This window comes from Artemia franciscana, chromosome 5 (genome assembly GCF_032884065.1).
Source record: "Artemia franciscana chromosome 5, ASM3288406v1, whole genome shotgun sequence".
Lineage (NCBI taxonomy): Eukaryota > Metazoa > Arthropoda > Branchiopoda > Anostraca > Artemiidae > Artemia > Artemia franciscana.
In genome coordinates, this window is record NC_088867.1 from 13,506,755 (window position 1) to 13,520,479 (window position 13,725).

At 33.7% G+C, this 13,725-nt stretch overlaps 1 protein-coding gene across 2 annotated transcripts in view; it reads right to left on the reverse strand.

Moving 5' to 3' along the window:
* LOC136026998 (regulatory-associated protein of mTOR-like) overlaps nt 1-13,725 on the reverse strand; it is a 272,404-nt gene that overhangs the window by 74,739 nt on the left and 183,940 nt on the right. For both annotated transcript variants that reach the window (XM_065703879.1, XM_065703880.1), the window contains one exon: nt 8,044-8,187. In XM_065703879.1, the coding sequence (XP_065559951.1) occupies nt 8,044-8,187 (144 nt within the window). The remainder of the gene's footprint in view (nt 1-8,043; nt 8,188-13,725) is intronic.

The following is a 13,725-nucleotide window of genomic DNA, read 5'->3' on the forward strand; positions in this document are numbered from 1 at the left end:
CTAATTTAAATTCTCAGGTTTGAGACTAAGCAATATTTTACACACCAACATACCTTAAATCTGACCAAAACTAATCTGTTATAAAATTATTGAATTTCATTGGACATATTCTTTTCTCATGGTGCTAATAACTTGGAAATACTTTCCTTTCTAATTCATCAAAATTACTAAACATCAAAAGCAACAAGCTTAAAACAGACGATATGGAAATAAATATCACTTGTTCGCCTCTTCTTTTGGGATTTACTATTTTTAGAGAGGTTACAATAGGTTTTATGAGGCGTCCCTATATTTATTCAGTCTCCAAGTTAGGAAACTAAAGCGGGGTTCGGTTTCTTCACAGAAAAAAGTGAGAAAACATACATACTGAATAAAACAAAAACAAACCTAGAACACGAGCTAAGAGCTCAGGTGACGAGCCAAGAAGAGCTAAGAGCCAAGAGCTCATATGGTATGAGCTCTAACAAAATTCTAAGAATCAATAGATTGATTTAAAAGAAAAGTCAGAGACTTAATGCCGGTCAGGATTTAAAATAAGAGCTCTGAGTCACGATGTCCTTCTAAATATAAAAATTCATTAAGATCTGATCACCCACTCGTAAGTTATAAATACCCCATTTTTTTGTAATTTTCCCTCTCTCCTTTGGCCAACCAAATGGTCGAATCTGGGAAAACGACTTTATCAAGTCAATTTGTGCAGGTCCCTGACACGCCTACCAATTTTCATCGTCCTAGCACTTTCAGAAGCACCAAATTCGCAAAATCACTGAACGCCTCCCCCCAACTCCCCCAAAGAGAACGAATCCAGCACCGTTACGTCAATCACGTATCAAGGATATTTGCGTACTCTATCCACCAAGCTTCATCCTGATTCCTCCACTCCAAGTGTTTTCCAAGATTTCCCCCTCCAACTCCCCCCAATGTCAAAAGATCTGGTCGGGATTTAAAATAAGAGTCCTAAAGCACAAGATCCTTCTAAATATCAAATTTCCTTAAGATCTGGTCACCCTTTCGTAAGTTACGAATACCTCACTGTTCCAAATTACCCCCCCCCCCCCCCCAACTCCGCCAAAGAGAGCATCCGGTCCGGTTATGTCAATCATAGACAGGTTTTTATTCTTCCCATCCAGTTTCATCCTGATCTCTCCGCTGTAAGTATTTTCTACGATTTCCACCCCCCCCCCAACTGCCCCAATGATGCTGGATACGGTTGAGATTTAAAATAAGAGATCTGAGTTACGAGGTTCTTCTACGTATGAAGTTTTATGAAGATTTGATCACTCCTTCGTAAGCTAAAAATACGTCATTTTTTCTAATTTTTCAGAATTAACATTCCCCCCCCCCCCGTTAGAGCGGATCCGTTCCAATTGTGTAAATCACGTATCTAAGACTTCTGCTTATTTTTCCCACCAAGTTTCATCCCAATCCCTCCAATCTAAGCGTTTCCCATGATTTTAGGTCCCCCCCCCGCCCTATTTGATACCGTTGATTTTAATCTTTTATTAAGGAGGCTAGCTTGTTTGGGAGTCCGTGAGAAGTGTTTGGATTGGTTTAGTTCTTACTTGCATGGTAGGTCCATCAAAGTTATGATAGATGATGTGGTAGGGAAACCCTTCAATGTGAATTGTGGAGCGCCCCAAGGTTCGGTATTAGGACCTTTACTGTTTCTTATACACGTGGATACAATGCGTGTTTACATTCCTGGTGCCGTAGTTACATCATTCGCAGATGACACAGCGCTTACAGTGATTGGGGAATCTGTCGAAGATCTTATAGAGATAACTAATGTAGCTTTGGAGAATTTATCTCAGTTCACAAAGCATAGTTTTCTTGCAGTGAATACTGAGAAGACTAATTATATGATATTTAGTCGTATTGGTAAAGTTGTAAATAATTGTCATAGTATTCTTTTACAAGGTGTTTCCATTAGTCAGGTTTTTCAATGTAGATATCTAGGATTTTATTTAGAGCTCTGAGACATGATATCCTTCCAAACATCAAATTTCATTAAGATCCCATCATCCGTTCGTATGTTATAAATACTTCATTTTTTCAATTTTTTCCGAATTAACCGGCCCCCCACTCCTCCCCCCAGATGGTCAAATCAGAAAAACGCCTATTTCTAATTTAATCTGGTCCGGTCCCTGATACGCCTGTTAAATTTCATCGTCCTAGCTCACCTGGAAGTGCCTAAAGTAGCAAAACCGGGACAGACCGACAGACCGACATTTTGCATTAAATACGAGTGAAGAAAATCATATTAAATATTCTTTTTTAATGGTATAGAACGTTTAGTAATATAATGTTGCAACATAAACTGTATCAAATGTCAAAAGGTATCAAGTATCTTTTTTTATTAGATGATGTTACAAAAAAGTACGGCTAATTTAATTTGAAAATTGTTATTTTGACACATTGAATAAAATCAAGCTAAAGCTTTTTATAAACCAAAAAAACTCAAAGATTATGGAAAAAGAATAAGGATGGATATTAATTGAATGGTGTGAAAGAAAAGAAAAAAAGGCCGTTATTTTATACCGAAATTAAATAAAAAAAACGAGTTTTTTTAACTGAAAGTAAGGAGCGACATTAAAACTTAAAACGCACAGAAATTACTTCGTATATGAAAGAGGTTGCTTCCTCATCAACGCCCCGCTCTTTACGCTAAAGTTTTTTACTGTTTTAGAAAGAAGAATTGAGAGAAAGAGTCAAACTTTAGCGTAAAGAGCGGGGCGTTGATGAGGAAGCAGCCTCTTTCATATACGAAGTAATTTCTGTGCGTTTTAAGTTTTAATGTCGCTCCTTACTTTCAGTTAAAAAAACTCGTTTTTTTTATTTAATTTTTGAACGTTTTTGAATCAATGCATGTTTTGATTTTGGCTCTCCGCAGAGGAATAATCAAAACAAAATTTGCATATTTTTTTGGGGGGGGGGCTAAATGGCTTTCTTATAATTTTGATCGAATGATTTTGAGAAAAAAAGAGGGGGGGGCGAAGCCTATTTGCCCTCCGATTTTTTGGTTAATTAAAAAGGCAACTAGAACTTTTAATTTTTTACGAATCTTTTTATTGGTAAAAGATTTACGTAACTTATAAATTAGCTTACGTAAAGAACTTTTGTATTCTCATGTTTTTATTACATATATGAGGGGATTCGCCCCATCGTCAGTACCTCGCTCTTTACACTAAAGCTTAAATTTTATCCCAATTCATTAAGAATGACCCCCTGAATCACAAAAGCCGTAGAATAAGTAGTTGAAATTACCGAAAATACTTTAGCGTAAAGAGCGAGGTATTAGAAGGAGGTGAGCCCCTCATATGGGTAATAATTTCTGTTTGTTTTAAGTTTTATTGCTGTTCCTTACTTCCAGCTGAAAAAGCTTTTTCACTTTTATTTTTTAATTGTTTTTTTTTTTAAATAATGCTAGTAAATCCTGCTCTCCCTTCATGGAAATTTTCTTCTCCCATTACAAATTCTCGAAGGAAAGTTCCCCCAGCATATCCCCCTCTTCTCAAACCCTCCCCCAAACCAAAAAAATCCTCCTGAAAACGCCTGTATACTTCCCAATAACCATTACTATATGTAAGCACAGGTCAAAGTTTGTAACTTGTTGCCCCTCCCACGGGGACTGTGGGGGAGTAAGTCGTCCCCAAAGACATAGTTATAAGGTTTTTCGACGACGCTGAATAAAATGGCTATCTCAGAATTTTGATCCGTTGACTTTGGGAAAATAATTAGCGTGGGAGGGGGCCTAGGTGCCCTCCAATTTTTTTGGTCACTTAAAAAGGGCACTAGAACTTTTCATTTCCGTTAGAATGAGCCCTCTTGCAACATTCTAGGACAACTGGGTCGATACGATCACCCCTGGGGAAAAAACAAAAAAAAAAACAAAAAAAAAAAAAAAAAAAAAACAAATAAACACGCATCCGTGATCTGCCTTCTGGCAAAAAATGCAAAATTCCACATTTTTGTAGCTCGAAACTTCTACAATAGGGTTCTCTGATACGCTGAATCTGATGGCGTGATTTTCGTTAAGATTCTATGACTTTTAGGGGGCGTTTCCCCCTATTTTCTAAAATAACGCAAATTTTCTCAGGCTCGTAACTTTTGATGGGTAAGACTAAACTTGATGAAACTTATATATTTAAAACCAGCATTGAAATGCGATTCTTTTGATATAGCTATTGGTATCAAAATTCCATTTTTTAGAGTTTTGGTTACTATTGAGCCGGGTCGCTCCTTACTACAGTTCGTTACCACGAACTGTTTGATGTCATAACAAAAAGTCTCATGGATAACAGTAGCTAACTAATTACATAATCTATTGAAGATTGACAATTCAGACTGAATATATAGTGTTTTGATAGTATTAATTTAAAGCCAATAATGATAATAATTCTTATTGAATATACTTACTATAAATATCTTATTAACACACAAATTATTATTAAATACAATTAATATAGGATGTTAATTTCTAATAAATTACTTATAAATATTTTAGAATTTCCTTAATAAATTATTATTTAATGTTTCATGATAAATGGAAAGGAAATCAATCAAAATTTCCAAGCATCAACTCATCTCTGCCTTTAACTTTTAAGAAAAATAAATCTTAAGAAATGACTTTCTCAGAATAAACAATTAGATTTATCAAAACTGCATTTTGCTGATGAGGTAAAGTGATAAAAAAAAAATGTCTCCCTCTCTGGAAAAAAGAAATTGAATATAAACCGAATTAAGAAGCCATTTTGTGAACAATTTTTTTCTAGGACACCAGGGATACCAGGCTTAGGTTTGAAAATTCATTTTCCCATGAACAATTTTTACCAGAACATCTCTTCAAGGGAAGGGATGGCTTGTTATCAAATATATTAGTTGGAAATGTGTTTTTTTTTAGCCATTAATACATAAATAAAATAGCTTGAATTCGGTACCAAAATCGTTTGGAACCTCTTATGGAACCTCGTAAGAAACCTATGAAAGCATCATATGAAACCTAAAGTGATTTGTTTATAATTTAGGAAACAATTTATTCTTTTAAATAAGGTCTAGTTTAATTTTTTGGCAGGGCAGAACATGTACTCTGGTTCGAGGCTAAAGCATCACGAACCCATTGATCCCCCACCCCACAAAATTTATTGGCTGATAACCACTGACAAAATCCACAGTGTTTTCTTTTGTGTGCTTTATTTTACTTATTTTTTCTTTGTAATTCCCATTCTTTTGTTGTAAACGTGTTTTCTTCTACTATAGTTGCGTTTCATTCCCGATTAAAGTGTTTATTAGACCTTAGTTTCCATTGAAATATCCCTGACACATAAATTAAAAAATACAATCCAGAAATCAATTTACGAACAAACTAAATGTTTAGAGTACATAAGGGATACCAGATTTCGATTTAAGAAACACATCAGCTTTATTTTTTGTAACGATCCTTTGATTATGTTGTGCTTTCCGAGAGGATGTGGGCACAATCAAGGAAAAGTGCATTTTATGCCACATTTCCAAATGCTTCAAGGGGGGGGGGGGGGTCGAAAGGACAAAACGACAATATAGTTGCTTGAATTCATGGATATATTTGAAATTCAATGTAACTGTGTTTCTTAATTTAGTATGTACTTAATTTTTTATATCAGTTTCTTTCTGAGTCCTTTGTTGTGCTTATATCTTCTTTACTGTTCCTTTTCTTTTTATCGTCTGCGTATTTTTGTTTAATATAAAAATGAAATGCTCCATCAGAATCCCCCCCCCCCCCGACAGCCATTAATTTCCAATAGAAACTCCATGACAAAAAAATGAACATGAATCGAATTAATCAGCCAGTTTCCTTGGTTTTCAGTTTAAGAAACACATCAGTTACTGTTTAGAACATGTTTGACTCACAATTAAATATGAAATACCACAATTTACAACATGAATTATACAGGAAAACCTTGCTCTTTACAACTAAAAGAATAAAAGAAGTCATATCATGAAGGAATTTTCTACGATTTTCGATGTAAGAGCCAAAGCAGTTACTCTTTAATCGGCAGCCCCCACCCCCTAAAAAAGTCTTGGCCCTTGATATAAATGGAAAAATATAAAAATAATGAAGAAAACAAGAAGTAAGGGGGATTTTCGGTCAGAAGAGTGGAAGAGATGGAAAACGAAAAGACAAATCAGATATTTTAGCAAGAACCCTCTCCACATTGCCAAAATATCCGCTTCAACTTTTCATTTTACTTACCTTTCATTGGCTGAAGATCACCTCCTCTTCTTGATTTCTGATCTATTTTTATATTTTTTCTTATTTTTTTTTTTTTAAACGTCATACATAGCCAGTGTGGTCTTAGAACGTATTTAAAGAAAAATCCAAAAACTTTCAAAAAATCCGATGCTGTCTTATTCAAATATTATAAAATTCTGAATTATTATTGCCCCCTACCTTGTGTTTACAACATACTTTTTAGAACAATGCATAAAACAAATCCATTTCAAGCAAGAATCAAAAGCAAAAACAAACCCAGAACACATAAAACACCCGCTTTACTATTATTTTGGTCCTAAAACACCAAATAAAAAAAAAATATGAATTCCTAGCACTATAAGTGCAAAAGAACTAACATGGTAGCTTCTATTGCTAAAGATATTGCTGGTAGAGTCAAAAAAGGGGTCAAAACTATTTTGATTAGGGATTTATTAACATATTCGTTGATCAGTAATGATAATAAAATGGTGCGCAATCTTTCACTACTAAGCTCAAGGGTAGTAAGCCTTTTTTTGAGAAAGGCTTAATGTCTTTATTAATGCTTAATGCTTAATATTAATGCTTAATGCTTAATGCCTGTTTCTCATCTTATGAAGCGATGCTGTCTCTGGGAAAGCCGTGTTTACTGTAGGGATTAATTCCCAACACAGATAGCAATTAGAAAATACTTCAGACTGCGAGCATATTTTCAATATAGAGTACTGCTACAAAACTAGCGTTATAAAAAACCGTTATTTGGTATTTTGCAACGAAATAATAATACAGAGTTGATTAATATCAATGAAATTTGACTTCTGGGAAGTGCCATAAATACCCCTTGAAGTACAGTTTGGATCCCTTTAATTTGAAACCTTTACTTTACAATTAAACCTTTAATCAAATAGTAAAGCGAATCAATAAAAAGAAGAAAAAAAATACTACCATTTTTAGTAACAACTCACTGAGGGCAAAACACACGCTTCTTTTCCATCCCAGAAGATACAAATAAATAAAAATGTTTTTGATTGAAAAAAAAAAGTATTTCATCAGTTCGTTCGATGATTAAGTTTGTGAAATCGCTTAACGTTCTTCATGAGATTGAATGATTCCATGTCTGAGGAAACAAACTCTCAATACCATCAACCGTTATGCAGCGAACTATACAAAGCTGGACAAAAGAAAACTATCTGAATTTACTTAATTCATCTCTTTTACTTTTATTTTGCACATGAGCTAAAGATAAAAGACAGAGTTGTGTATTCATGTCCCCATCCCCCAGATTTTCCTTCCTTTTCTGGTATTTTCATTGAAAAGTAAAAAAACTAAAAACTACTCCCCACCCCTTAGACATCGAAAAATACACTTTTTGTATGCTCACTAAAAAAAAATCCCGTCCCTCTAAATTTTCACAAATGGTACCCTTGTAATAACGCTGCAAGTAGCGCTAGTAGTTTTAATGCCTAGAACGCTGATTCCAAGGATTCTCTTCTATTCAATTCTGTAATTTTTCTATTACACTTTTTGGAAGGATTACGAAAACAAAACTATTCACGTTTTTCAAAATTCAGTATGTTTTGATGAATATTCTCTGGATTCCCATTAATTCATATTAAAGACCCCTCAGGGGCAATTAACACCCAATATGAGAGCCGATGATCTGATCCTTCTATTTGCCAAACAACATAAGTAAGTCTATTCAATAAGAGGGCAAACCGAATGAATACAAATGAACACGTTTCGTATGGCGAAATGCCATGTTTTGCAGCAATTCCGGAAATTGATTTTGGATTAATAGGATTCGAGGAATCGTTTACCTTCCTGACAACAACATTGGCATCCTGCGAGACGGTGCCAAGTATCTTCAGAGCCACTCCATGATCGATGTTGTTCGCGTGATCGGTCCTTGTTGACACTGAACTTATAAATGTGCCTATGGCAAATAGGGCTGCCGCTCGAACCTGTAGAGGGGAGATAAAAAAATTAATATTCTTGAAAAAAGAAAAGATCAAGATGGGTGGTAGAAAGAAAAACATAGGGATGTCATAACAAAAAATCGTATGGGGGGTCAAAGAGCTGTTCTTAATGGCAATTATGTATAGAGGAGGAGCATCTTTATTTAAATTTGCCACAATAAACTACTTGACAAACCTAATGCCTGGGCCAAACTATTGTGACGCTTGTTGCCAAAAATGATTTATTATTTATATGGGTTTGAGCCAACTAAAACATAATTTCTAGTGGCAAATAATATTAATGATTTTCAGCGTCATTCAATTAGGCTGGGATCACTGAATATTGTTAACGAAGATTCCATTAAATTCCCCTGGGTTGCCTTTTGGTCCGACAATTAAAGCTACGCGCGCATTGTTGTTATCGTCTGTATTAGAAAAACTCAAAAAAAAACTTATGGCCTGTAAATCAGGATGACAGGTCGTTTTGATGAGCCAACACTTGCTATAATTTATAATCCAATGTTTCCACTACATATATTTTTCATCGTACTATTTTTGAAATTTGTAAGTAAAAGTGACAAAAATCGGATCCGCGTGTGCTTTTCTTTTTTTGGTTTTGTAAATATTTACTTGGAATTCCACTATGGTCAAAAATAGGTATAATATCTGAAAATTCTGAATATTTGAGATCACTATTAAAATGGACCAGCAATACGACCGATTTTTCAGATGATCTAGAGAAAATAGAATAGAAATAGATCTAGAGAAAGTTTACCCTTTAATTGTCATGTTTAATGGATAAACAGTTTTGTCGCCCAGCTTTAAAAAAACTGAGCTGTTCATTAAGAATGTTCTAGTATTATGCAATATCGAGCAATTATAAGCTATTTATTATATATTAATGAGTTATTATGAATATTATGAGCCATTAATTGCCGTCCTTTTCGTTGAAATTGTAATTTTGTATTTTTCAGTTTTGTATTCATTAATTTCCAATTTCCATCCTTCTCTGTGTGAATCCATGTACATATAGAGGGCACAAATAATTCGTTATTATTAATTATTAATTATGCTAAAGAAGCAGCAATTGATATATATAAAAATTGATTTGAATCAGTCCAGGTTGACTGATTCAACCAATTGAATCAATTCTTCGACCGATAAAATTGGCTGAAGAAATTCGCCAATGTCAATACTAAGTTGCATCCAAGTATTATCTACAAATACTCTGTCTTTTTGTCTTTGGCAGTTACATCATACTGATATTGAAAAAACTACCTTTCCAAGATTCCATATTTTCAAACTTCAAACGATATGGCATCGAATCTTTATTAGTGTTTCTTAATCGCAAAACTTACAATTGAAAATTCAACATAGCTGAATTTTGCAAATTATACATAGGATACATATTATTGACACTTGAGCCAAGATTAACTTTGATTAAATAAAAAAAAACAAGTTTGTTTTTACATGAAAGAAAGGAGCGAAATTAAAACTTAAAACGAACAGATATTACTCCGTATATGAAAGGAACTTTTCCTCCTCAACGCCCTGCTCTTTACGCTGAAGTTTCTTACTGTTTTAAGAATAGAGCTAAGAGGAAGAGTCAAACTTTAGCGTAAAGAGCGGGGCGTTGAGGAGGAAAAGCCCCTTTCATATACGGAGTAATTTCTGTTCGTTTTAAGTTTTAATGTCGCTCCTTACTTTCATTTAAATTTCTGGACGTTTTTGAATTAATGCATATTTTGATCTTGGCTCTCCGCACATAAATAATTAAAGTGAAATTTGCATATTAATTAATTGCAATTAATCGGAAGATTTTGGGAAAAAAAGGAGTGAGGGAGGAGGCCTAGTTGCCCTCCAATTTTTTAATTACTTAAAAAGGCAACTAGAACTTTTAATTTTTTACAAGCGTTTTCATTGGTAAAAAATATACGTAACTTACGAAATAATTTACGTAACAAACTTCTATATTCGTATGTTTTTATTGCGTGTATGAGGAGGTTTAATCCTCTTCGATACCTCGCTCTTTACCCTAAAGCTTAAATTTTATCCCAATGAAATAACTAAAAATACTTTAGCGTAAAGAGTGAGGTATAACGAGGAAGTAAACCCCTCATATGCGTAATAATTTGTGTTCGTTTTAAGTTTTAATGTTGCTCCTTACTTTCAGTAGAAAAAAACTTTCTATATTTATTTTTTCATTGTTTATTTTTTAAATAATGCTAGAAAACCCTGTGCCCCCTTCATTGAAATTCTCTTCCCCCATGACATGTTTCTCCATGGAGACATCCTCCCACTTAACCCCCACTCAAATCTCCCCCCTAAACAAAAAAAAATCCCCCTGAAAACGTCTGTACACTTCCCAGTAACCATTAATATATGTAAACACAGGTAAAAGTTTGTAACTTGCAGCCCCTCCCACTGGGACTGAGGGGGAGTAAGTCGTCCCTAAAGACATAGTTATTAGGTTTTTCGACTATGGTGAATAAAATGGCTATCTCAGAATTTTGATCTGGTGACTTTTGGGAAAAATGAGCGTGGGAGGGGACCTAGGTGCCCTCCAATTTTTTTGGTCACTTAAAAAGGGCACTAGAACTTTTACTTTCCGTTAAAATGAGTCCTCTGACGACATTCTAGGACTACTCAGTCGATACGATCAACCCTGGAAAAAAACAACAAAAAAACAAACAAAACAAAAAACAAATAAACACGCATCCGTTGACTGTCTTCTGACAAAAAATGCGAAATTCCACATTTTTGTAGATAGGAGCTTGAAACTTCTACAATAAGGTTCTCTGATACGCTGAATCTGATGGTATGATTTTCGTTAACATTGTTTGACTTTAAGGGGGTATTTTCCCCTATTTTCTGAAATGAGGCAAATTTTCTCAGGCTCGTAACTTTTGATGGGTATAACTGATCTTGATGAAACTTATATATTTAAAATCAGCATTAAAATGCGATTCTTTTAATGTAACTATTGGTATCAAAATTCAATTTTTTAGAGTTTCGGTTACTATTGAGCCGGGTCGCTCCTTACTTCAGTTCGTTACCACGAACTATTTGATTCATCCACAAGTGTGGCCAAAACGTGCATCAGGCATCCATATCTATTAACCAGTAAAAGTATTCAGATATCAGATGAAAACATAGGTATGGGCAAAATGATGTACTATCAAAAAGGGCTGATTCTGGGCCAATACCCTTAAATCTTTACAAATTCCGACTTTTTGGAACGGTTCTATGAAAATGTTTTTCGTTTTGTTTGACATTATATCGCAATGCCAATGATATTCTACATGTCATTGTAACGTACTAAAATACTTAGCTTGCCAACACCGATAATAGTAAAGAAGGGTTAAAAAAAAAAAACATCCCCCACATCGACTTGAAAGTTTATGGGTCTTCGGGTTGGAGAAAGTCCTCAACTGGAGTAAATAATTTCTTGGGAGTAAAGCCGTGGGTACCTGTTATCTCGTTTCTTTTCTTTTTTTATTATATAAATTCGCCTATTTGATCAGTATTGTGAATACCAAGTCGTACCAAGACGCTATTTGAATCCCTAACACAGCAAATTTTCCAAATAAAGATGGATAAAAAATTGTTTATCTTTCTATATCCTTCGTATTACTAATTTTTTGCTCTGAAATACGACGTAAACTTAACGCTTAGGCGAAAAAAGAGGCCCATGGTTACAAAAATAAGGAAATAACATAGATATCAGAAAATAATAAACAAGAAACAAACCAAGATAAAAATTGCATTTACCCTTGGTCTTTTCAAAACTCCCAGTTTTTCCCCCGCCAGCATTCGCCACTGATTTAACATTACTGCGCAATATAATCATAACCCCTTTATCAGAACAAAGAAACTGACTTATCTATTTGAAATAACTATATATTTCCACATACAGGGAAATACGCAGAAGAAGAGAACTCAGGGCCTGAGCTAAACAGAAATCCTATATTTTTCTGAGTTTTCAGCAATTTTATTCAACTTATTCAATAAAATTAGTTTTTTATTGTTACCCCCCCCCCCGACCCTCACACAAAACTCTTACGTACCCAACTAGCTACAAAAAATACTCTAAATTAGTCCGTCCCCAAAAAAGTGAATACTTTTTCTAAGGCTTCAACTGGGATGAGGTTCTTTATTGCCGAATTTTTTTTTTATTTTAAGCCTGACTTTGAAGTGATATTTCCTCTCCTTCCCAGTAAAGCCTCTTAATCAAAACAACAAAGGTGCTTAAGTATTTGCATAATTATGAACGCAGACGACAATTAAGAAAATCCTAGCTCTTTAGAAATATGACAGATTTGCCTGACATTTACATAAATCGATTAGGCCTATCCGAGATGAACTGATGTCATGGCTGGCGAAGATTTAGATTCTTTTAGGGAGACAGGACCTATTATTGTGTTAATTGGTTTTATGCGTAATAACCGGGTTCTATGGAAAGAAATATATAACTTAGATCTGCAGATGACAAAACATTTTGAAAAGCTTAAAAGTTTTGGCTTGAATTTATGACCGAAATTTGCATCTGGCAAGAAATAGTTTTGTCGTTAAATAAAATGTGAAATAGTTTTTTATAGTTATACTTTTACAGGAACATTAATGTACAAATATACAAGGGAAAAAGTGAAATAAATGAGATATAAAAACTATATTTATAGATGACAAAGCGTTTAAAAAAAAATTAGTAAATCGTGATCACAGAGGCTTCAAATAAATACAGACATCTAGAATGTCCCTCTGTTTCTCCACAAAATATAAATTAAATGGCTAAAAGAAGGCATATTTTGCAAGAGAAAAATAATAAAAGTCAAAGGATTTAAGTAATTGACAGACAAGATTTAGAACACCGAATCTTCATGAACAACAATAGGAAACAAGAGGCAATTTTTTTTTTTTTTTTTTTTTTTTTTTTTTTTTTTTTTTTTTTTTTTTTTTTTTTTTTTTTTTTACGAAATTACTACGAAGGTACTAAACTTATGAAATTTCCGAAATACGAAACGAAAAGTACTAAACCTAAAATACGAAATTACTAGACTATTTCTTTGAAATTTACAACTAACGTCTGTCATTAGTTTTGTAGTTAAATAAAGTGTAAAACAAATGAGACATTAATAAGTAAAATACTCATTATCATATAATTATATTTCTAGACAAAAAAAAAAATAAATAAAATGGAAGAAATAATTGTAGTCGACAAAAGAAGATATATACTTTTTGTTATCTTCTGATCTGTAGGTGGCAAAATGTTCAAAAAGTTGCTAAATTTTCGGTTCAATTTGCAAAGATGACAAAATGTTTTGAAAACTTACTAAATCTTTTGGTTGGAACTTACAATTACATTTGTATTTGGCAAAAAAAAAAGTTTAGTAGTTAAATAGAGTTAAAACGTGAAGTAAATGGTACACAAATAAGTAAAATAAGTAGTATTATGCTACTATATTTCCACATGAATATGGATAAATAAAATTCCAACAAAGAAACGTAGTTAAATCAATGAGATATGTGAGTTACATCTGTATATGT